Source organism: Schistocerca gregaria, chromosome 1 (genome assembly GCF_023897955.1).
Source record: "Schistocerca gregaria isolate iqSchGreg1 chromosome 1, iqSchGreg1.2, whole genome shotgun sequence".
NCBI classification, from domain to species: domain Eukaryota; kingdom Metazoa; phylum Arthropoda; class Insecta; order Orthoptera; family Acrididae; genus Schistocerca; species Schistocerca gregaria.
This window is the reverse complement of record NC_064920.1, coordinates 373,367,562-373,377,609: the sequence shown is the minus strand read 5'-3', so window position 1 is coordinate 373,377,609 and position 10,048 is coordinate 373,367,562. Positions and strand designations below refer to the sequence as shown.

The window sequence follows — 10,048 nt, the reverse complement described above, 5'->3', positions numbered from 1 at the left end:
GGACAGATGGAGGTCAACGTCAAGGAAAGTGGCATGGATTTTGGAGTAGGAAGAGGTGAATCTGATGGAACCAAAGGAGTTGAGGTTGGAGAGGAAATTCCGGAATTCTTCTTCACTGTGAGTCCAGATCATGAAGATGTCATCAATAAATCTGTACCAAACTTTGGGTTGGCAGGCCTGGGTAACCAAGAAGGCTTCCTCTAAGCGACCCATGAATAGGTTGGCATACGAGGGTGCCATCGTGGTACCCATGGCTGTTCCCTTTAATTGTTGGTATGTCTGGCCTTCAAAAGTGAAGAAGTTGTGGGTCAGGATGAAGCTGGCTAAGGTAATGAGGAAAGAGGTTTTAGGTAGAGTGACAGGTGATCGGCATGAAAGGAAGTGCTCCATCGCAGCTTGTGTCTGTGTATGTGTGGATGGATATGTGTGTGTGCGAGTGTACACCTCTCCTTTTTTCCCCGTAAGGGAAGTCTTTCCGCTCCCAGGATTGGAATGACTCCTTACCCTCTCCCTTAAAACCCACATCCTTTCGTCTTTCCCTCTCCTTCCTGAAGAAGCAACCATCGGTTGCGAAAGCTAGTAACTCTGTGTGTGTGTTTGTGTGTTTTGTTCATGTGCCTGTCTGCCGGCGCTTTCCCGCTTGGTAAGTCTTGGAATCTTTGTTTTTAATATATTTTTCCCATGTGGAAGCTTCTTTATATATATATATATATATATATATATATATATATATATATATATATATATATATATATATGTGTGTGTGTGTGTGTGTGTGTGTGTGTGTGTGTGTGTGTTTTGTCTAAGTCCGAAGAAGGCTTTTTGATGGAAAGTATAGTAATCTGCCCTTTTCATAAAATTGTCATTGTTCCATCCTGGATTTTCCATTGTTTGATCAAAGATTCTTAAGCATACTTATTGCTTTCCACTGATAACCACACCTTTTGTGCCCTATAACATTAGCTGTTGCTTTCAATCAGGTTATTTGTCCTCATTATTATGTTACCAATATGTAACAAATAGTGAATTACTATTTCAAAATCATTCTAGGGTCTATGTATGGATATGTGTGTGTGTGTGTGTGTGTGTGCGAGTGTACACCTGTCCTTTTTTCCCCCTAAGGTAAGTCTTTCCGCTCCCGGGACTGGAATGACTCCTTACCCTCTCCCTTAAAACCCACATCCTTTCGTCTTTCCCTCTACTTGCCTCTTTCGTGAAGAAGCAACCATTGGTTGTGAAAGCTAGAATTTTGTGTGTATGTTTGTGTGTCTATCGACCTGCCAGCACTTTTGTTTGGTAAGTCACATCATCTTTGTTTTTAGATCTATTTCAAACTTAACTTCTCATATTTTATAACAAGCAGACTATTTGCCAAATCATAATTTATCGTAGCAATAATGAAATAGCATACAAATACAATAAGACTTAAAACTGTTAATTGTGAACCGCTTGTAGGCATATTCATTTATCATCTGAAGAGTATGTGCTAAGATTGAGTTTTAACCTTTGATTTCTACACATGAATTATCAGCGAACATTACAGTTTTTGAACTACCCTTTTAACTGCACCAGTACAAAAACTCATGGTACTCCACATACTATATTTCCCGTGTCTGAGTTTAGTTTTGTGCATGAGTCACATTCCCCTATGAAACCCTCTTTTTCTCTTCTGGCATACCATCAATGTAAGAGGGATGCCATCAAAGTCACAACACTTCAGTCTGATAAGTACAATTTTGTGACCCAAAACGATCATTGGCTTTGCCAAAGAGACAGTATATTCCAACAGGATAATTTTTCTTGTTCAGCACTGCCAGGACTGCATTTGTATTTCTTTATCTGTGGAAAATCTTTTATGTATAATAAACTAAGAGATATTTAACAAGTTCTGCACTGTAAAATGAGTCAGTTGCAGTTAATGAAACCTTCTTTTTTCCCCTAATGAGATCCCATCAATGAAAGAGGAATACCATTAATGTCATAACACTTCAGTTTGATAAGTTGAATTTTCTGACCCCACACAATCAAAGGCTTGGACAAGGACACAGAATATAACAACAGGAAAATTTTTCTTGTTTAGCTGTGCCATAATTACATTTGTGATATCTTGTATTGCTTTCTCTGTGGAGAATCCTTTATGAATACTAAACTGAGAGGCATTTAACAAGGTCCAGACAGGCAACTTTACCAAACAGTTAAGAGAAGACTGGGAGAAGTGATACAGATTTGTAATCTGCTTATCTCCAGTTTTATAGGTTTGTGTTTCTATCGCATATTTGTCTGTGAGGGTGTTTACACCATGCCACTGATTGATCACAATGATAACTTAATGGCAATTCTATCAAATCAACACAAGAGTTTAATATACTGCTAGAATCGCAAAACATAGCTAGCGTAATAATGAGGGTGGTTTGAAAAGTTCTCGGAATAGAATAGAAAAAAAGTACTTACATCACTGAAACTTCTTTCATTTTTTAATGTAATCTCCTTGTCGTTTAATACATTTGATCCAACAATATTCCAGTGCTTGATCCCATGTCGAAAATGAGTTTCCTCCAGGCTTGCAAAATAGTTGTCAACTCTGGCTATCAATTCTTCAGTTGAGGTGAATCTTCAACCACCAACAAAAATTTTCAGTTTTGGGAAGAGATGGAAGTCTGACAGAGCCATATCTGGTGAATAAGATGGGTGTGGCAACAATTCATACCTTAAATCGTGTAATTTTTCCATGGTGACGGCATGTGTGTGCGGGTTGCATTGTCTTGATGGAAGGTGACTTTCTTCCTTGTTAAACCTGACCTTTTTTCATGATCTTTGTTGCGCTTTGTCCATGACCTTTCCCGCCAAAGGAATTGTCTTTGCTTTCTTTGGTGGTGGAGATTCAGCAAGTTTTCACTGCCTTGACTGTTGTTTTGTCTGTGGGGTATAGTAGTGAACCTAAGTTTCATCTGTGGTCACAAACCGGCACAAAAATTTTGTACATTTCTCCTAAACTGACCAAACATTGTTCTGATATGTCCTTCTCATGTGTTTTTGATCCAGCGTCAAGAGTCGCGGCACCCATCTTGCAGCCAATTTTTTCATTTCTAATTCTTCGGTTTAAATCTGATACACCCTTTCACATGACATCTGCCAAACGTGAGCAATTTCATGCACTTTCAGTCGGAAATCCTCCATGAGCATTTTGTGTATTTTTGCAATGATTTCTGGAGTAGTGACACATCTTGGCCGACCATTGTGTGGATCATCATCTCAGCTCTCCTGACCAAATTTAAATTCATTTGTCCACTTGGCACCAGCTGAATATGAACGACCAGAGTCCCCAGGTGTCTTCTGGAAATCGCCACGAATGTCCTTTGCTTTTATACCCTTGTTTTTGAAGTACTTAATCACAGCTCAAATTTCAGTTTTTTCAATCTTCGGAAATCACTGTGTAGGAACAACAGAGCCAAGTCAACACCACAGCTCTATTCCAAGAGCACTGCTTACAGACAACAGTCAGATGAATATCACATGAACAACATATTGTGCTAGCGCTGACCTCATGTGGTGATTCCAAGAATGTTTCAAACGACCCTCGTATTATGTTTAGTGACCTGATGAATTCTGCTCTAGATATTTTTGAAACTAATACCTGTTGGTGTTAAATGTAATGTCAGCAAAAGTCAGTTAAATGAACATGTATTTGGTGTTTATTACTGGGTGTAAGTTGATTACTACAGTAAGGAAGTAGTCATTGAATTTGACGGCCAGTGATTTAATCGTGTCACCATTTCTGCTGGAACCATCATCTGGGAGCTCGTTTTCATAAGGGTTACAATTTTTATCAGTTTCTTGTTTGATAATATTCCAAATAGTTTTTGCCTTATTCTTGAGTGTTTTATTTTTTGAGCATAGTACATAAGTATTTTTTTTTTTAATAAAGGAGTTGAGGATTCAACAATACTGGTGGTAATGGAGCTTCAAATCTTTGACTACTTCTTGTCCTCTGAAATATGTAGAGCACTTTTGCTAGCACGTGATGCTTGTATCAACTTACCCTTACATATGTTCAATTTTTCTCTGATTTGTTTCAGGAGACAACATGACTCAAAGTGCAGTAGGGCCCTGTTTAACCCTCTGGTAGGCACAATCAGCCTGATGGGCACAGTTGACATGCTTTTGTTCCCCTCTCCCAACTTAGGCCATGTGGGAGATTCCCACCATTAGTACCGCCCTACCTTCAATTTCTGTTTACAGCCCCCTCATTAGTTCTTGCATGACCTCCATGGAGAGCAGACATCACGTTAGTGGCCTCCCAAGCTCATTGCACCCCATTGCGTATCACTTAAAGAGGTGTGTGTTTTTAGTTTTCGTCAGAGGAGTTAATTATCTCACCTGATGTGAAATTTCTCAATATTTTGTGAAAATACATAGTGTACTGATCTTGGCCTTTCAGGCACATACATCTGAATATGTAATTACCCTTGTTGGTTGGTTGGTTTGTGGGGGTTAAAGGGACCAGACTACTTAGGTCATCGGTCCAATTACCCTTGTGTTCTATCTTTTGCGGTCCAGATTCTCCACATATATGGCTCAGAATTATTACCATTTGTCTAATACAAGTCACCTCAAAGAAATATAGGCTTTGCTGTTGTGCAGAGATGAGGAAGAGACCATACTCTCTGAGGATCTTGGTGATGAGACTGACATTGATTCACAAGATGAAGTGTCCGCCCCTGGTAGCTGAGTGGCCAGTGCGACCGAATGTCATGCTTAATGGCCCTGGCTCGCATCCCAGCTGGATCAGAGATTTCGTCCTCTCAGGGACAGGGTGTTGTGTTGTCCTTATCATCATCATTTCATCCCAATTGGCACGCAAATCACTGAAGTGATGTCCACTCGAAAGACTTGCACCAGGCGAACGGACTACCTGATGGGAGGCCCTAGCCACATGGCATTTCCATTTTACAAGATGAGGTGGAAGAACATGAAGGGGCTTTGCAACAGCAAGATGGTGTGGATGCCACTGAAGTTGAAGAAGAAGGAGACAACAAAAAAAGGAAACTTTTATTTGGAAAGATGTGAGAAGACCATCTGAGCCAAAAAACGACCTGGGAAAAGACATTACATAGGATCTCACAACTTCATAACTTACTTTCTGGAGTCATAGGAAAGGCTAAATATGATAAAAATGCAGCTGAATGCTGGAATATTTATTCACTGATGACACAGTCATCTAATACACAAACCAATACATTGACATTATCAGGAATCAATTCTCCAGAGAGAGAGAGAGAGAGAGAGAGAGAGAGAGAGAGAAGTAACTGAACTAAGAGTTTTTATTGGCTTGATGTACCTTGTAGGTGCATATAGAGTGAACCGTCAAAATCCGAGAAACTTTGGGGGACTGAAGGTAGCCAAGTTGAGATGGTATGGTGTTGTCCTATCAACACTCCAATTTTATTTGGAAAACCCAAAGCAGGTAGTTTCAGTGCACAGAGCAACTTCTCTTGAACAAAAACTGAAACATGGAGTGCCCCAAGGATCAGTCTTAGGACCTCTCCTATTCCTCATATATGTCAATGATATGAGCTGTAATAGTCAAATGTTGCAGTTTGCAGATGACACTACCCTTATTTCCAAAGGACATACAGCCGCAGAAGCTCTTGGTGCTTCAAATTTAGAAATAAAAGAGTGGATCATCGTAAACAAAATGAAGATCAGTGAAGAAAAAACCCAACACTTGATATGCAAGCTAACCAACATTGAAGACCAAGAAAACATGGAGACTGTCACACTACTGGGCTTCAAGATTGACAGCAAACTCTCCATGAATGATCACACTGCATATGTATGCACCAAACTTTCTCGTGTGACATATCCCATGAGGAAGCTGAAGAGGGTAATAACTGACCAGTTTCTCACAATAGTCTACCATGCACTCTTCCACAGCCACATTAGCTATGGACTGTTGTTGTGGGGACACTCCTCAGGCAGAAAAGATGTTGTGCTATTCAAAAAAAAAAAAAAAAAAAAAAAAAAAAGACATCAGGATCATATCATCTAGCAAAAGAGTGGACCACTGTAAGCCTATTTTCACCAGGCTAGGCATAATGTCTGGTTTTGGCCAGTATGTGTTTTTCTGCCTCATTTACATAAAAGAAAATCAAAGGAATTTTAGCATAAGACAAGAAATACATAATCATGACACTCGCTGTAAGAGGAACATTGAAGTGCCAAGGTGTCGCCTATCAAGTACACAAGACAGCTTTCCAACAGTCGGCCTAAAAATGTACACTCAACTGCCTCCAGAAGTGAAATTATTTCGAAAAAAAATTTCTCAGGACTTGAAACAACATCCCCTATATTCCTTGGAAGAGTTTTTCAACAGTGGCTCTAGTGAATGGACAAAATAATAAATATTGAATGTTTTATATATAATTTTGCCTAAATTTAATCTTCTTTTTATGTTCTCAGTTAACTGCACGTTTAATTTTGTGTTTTACTTAAAGTACATATTTTGCCAAAATGAAACTTTATGTGTGTGATCTACATGGTCTTGTAAACATTTTGCTTTATGGTATTTTCATTTGCTGCTACGAAGGTTTACTTTCCTGTTTAGTTGTATTTCATTTTCTCTATGTTCTATGTGTTTTTGTGCACTGCATAAATATTTTCTTTTATTTGTAATATAAATTTTGTATATGGTGTTGTCTAAATGTTAGTTGATAAACATTGTATATGTGACGTAGTCTGCCCAGCCATGGCTGGCAAAGGACGGAGATATAGTAATAAAGTACCCAGTAGACTCAGAAGAGTCTAATACATTGCCATCATTTTGACAACCAAACTACCAGAGCCCTATGGAAAGAATTTAACTGGCTAGCCCCTGTTTGTAAAGTTTTTGAAAAGTTCTTGGAAAATTGTCAAAAGGGATATTACATCAGGGATAATGTCTCAATATTTCGATGAAATGCTTCCACATTTTCATAGCAAAACTAAACAAATATGATATAACACATTTTGCTCTTGTTGATGCTAAAATGACATACACAGTCAACATCGAGATCTCTGTTGAACTGCAGCCTGTGGGTCCTTTCCGTGTCAGCGACAAAGTGATGTTGTCAAGGGAATGGCTTAGCCTGTATTTGGATTCAGTCACCATATCACTGCTGATAACAGGTTTTCTGATTTTGATCTTACTGGATATCTAAGATGAAAAAATTGTTTTATGTTGCAAGTGTCAAGAAAAATAAAAGATAATTGCCATCAGTTTTTGTTGATGTAAAAGGGTAGAAACAGTACAGCAGTATGTTTGGCTTTAATGTTTATAAGTTTTTGGTTTCCTACATACCATGCCAGAGCAGAAATGTTTCATGTATCTTCACTCCATAATGAGGAGGCCATTATTCCACATCTGGAGAGAAAAGTAAAACAGAGATAGTCACATTCTACACTTCAACAAAATATGGTGCTGATACTGAGGATCAAATGGTTACTACTTATAGTGTGAGTCTAAACACAAAGTGTTGACCAATGGTCATTTTTTTCACAGTGTTAAATGTGGGTAGTATCAACTTCATGTTATTTAACTTGTAGAGCAACGGGAGGAACTGCTTAGAAGAGTATAGCTAAAATCACTGGCACATCAGCTTGTTTTTGGAGAGCTATGCAGAAGAACCATAGAGAAGATTGGAATATCCTCCAGCTTGCTAAGATGAATCAAAAGATTTATCTCCACAGAAGGCAGGACCTGTCCCTCATCCCAAAAGACGTAGATGCACCACCTGCACTACAGAAATGGGTCTCTGAAGGATGTCAAACGGCGAATATAAAAACTACCTCAAAGCAATATGCTCATCCCATGTAAATATGATCTGCCAATTTTGCTTCTCTGTGTGCCAATGTGTATCTTCTAGTAAATCTGAGTGTGAAAAACATCAACACTAATTGTTCGGCGATAGTTCCAAACTTTCGGTCCTTTATGTTTTGTTTGTTTTGTGTTTGGGGTATTTAAGTTGAAAACATGAAATAGGTCATTTTAAAATCTATGCCTGTGAGGCTCATTGCGCCCGAACACAGAGTCCCTGAATTGCGCCTGATGGAGGGTTAAGAAAAAATTAAATTTTCTGTCAACACTGTTTGCTTTATAAATACCTTCTCGGCGTTATTCCCGTAATTTCTCACGAAACACTGTGATAGAGGCATTGTTTATGATTCTACGCTACAATGTTTTTTTTCTGTTATAATTTATATATAAGTGATAAATAAATTTTGTTGTAACATTTGCTCGTCCTCAAGATTTTTATATTGGTGTAATTTATAAAGCCGTCTCAGGACTGCGGAGTTTTTGGCAGTGAATATCTGATGTAAACAACGAATTAAAAGTATTGATTAAAAAATAGTAACTTATAGTGAGCAAAAAATGTTCCGTATTGTAACTGGAGTACGCCTATTCTCAATAACAACAAGGGGGAATACAAAGCAAAGCAGCTATGTAAAGAGTAGAACCACAGTCTTACGTTAAATGTGGTAGAACAAAATCAGTTAGTGTCCTTTTTTTAACTGTCGAGCATACGGCCACGAAATTTTATCGGTGTGAGCAACTGCTGGGTCGAGAAACTGTTTCTTCATCCATTTCGCTTTATTAATATAGTGATATTCTCATATTGCCAGTTCTCTCCAATATTGTTTTTTTCCGATTGTCGACATAGTCGATGTGCAATTTGTAAAAGGAAGTACAGCCTATTACTAAAAAGAGGGCGTGGTGGCGTAGAGACGCCGTGTCAGTGTGACAGTAACCGAACGTGCTCACATTAAGCCTTTAAATGGTCATTAAAGAAGCAGTGTTAAAGCTTTTGATGGTATTTCGTAGCTCCAGAGGCATAAAATTTCCACTTAACGTCAGCTGAAGTTATGGACATACGTATTTTGCTAGATAACATTCCCTTAAGCTAACACCTGTGTTCCAGTATCTTGTTTACGTAATGTACATTGGAGTGTGCGCTAGTTAATCCCCGTATGAATCAGTCGTCTCGCAGGTGCACGCGGGAAACAATATTTTACAATGAAACTCGCGGTGGTGAGTGCAGTTCGTCATTGAAAATTTTCTTTCCGTCAATTTTATTTGAAGGATGTTGTGGTCACTTGTGCAAAGTTTTGAATTAATGTCAGAGTTCCGATTCTTTTACGACAGTACTTTATTTGTTTATGATATCTTTATTAAAGGTTGTGTGCTAAGTATCGCAACTTTATCTTAAGGGATTAGTCACTCGTTGACATCAAAGTTGGCAAAGCTTGTCGGATAATTTGCTGTTTACTGGCCACAATTGCCCCGTCCATGGATTGATCTCGTCAATAACTATTAAATGATAAACAACGCTAAGTTGTTCAGCGTCCAAGTGAATAATACAATAATTATGAAGCCCAGTTTTGCAGGTTGTTTTCATTGATCAACTGTGTTGTCGATGAAGCAATAAGTGCTACTCCACCAACAGGGCTCCACAACGTTAATACATTCCATTTTAGCACTTAACATCACTTTTGTGTTCCAACACTTATGTTGTAGTGTACAAGATCACATTACTGGATATGAACCAGATTCTGTTTTTGATTGTGATCTTCAATGTGTTCTGTCAAATTTTGCTGTGATAACAGTTCTAAGATGTCAATCTGTTGTACTGTTTTCCCTGTTGACTCAGTGTGCCACTCATTAAGTTGCAAGTAAATGACAGGAGCAATTTTGATAAGGAGAATAAGGAAGAAAATTCATAATATTGTTATTCGATTTGATTTATTATTGGTCCTGTAGATCATACAATTTGTACAGCAAAGCACATCATGATATAGGACAAGTCAATTTGAAAAATTATGTTAAGATGGTATATGATGAGAGATGACAGTAGTGGCACATAACTCACATAGCGGAATACATATAGAATATACAGACAAAATATAATAAAGGTGGTGTGTGATGCGAGATGACGGTGGTGCATACTGCACATAGCAGAAAACATAGAAGAGATAGACAGAATATGAGTAAGAAACAATAATTAAATTATCTTAC

General features: G+C 38.3%; 1 protein-coding gene across 1 annotated transcript in view; it reads left to right on the top strand.

Annotated features, from left to right (window-relative positions):
* Positions 1-8,734: 8,734 nt before the first annotated feature.
* The window catches only part of LOC126347063 (carbonyl reductase [NADPH] 1-like), a 72,848-nt gene continuing 71,534 nt past the window's right edge, over positions 8,735-10,048 (top strand). The window contains exon 1 of the mRNA XM_050002239.1: positions 8,735-9,064. Coding sequence (XP_049858196.1) covers positions 9,050-9,064 — 15 coding nt within the window. The 5' untranslated portion in view covers positions 8,735-9,049. The remainder of the gene's footprint in view (positions 9,065-10,048) is intronic.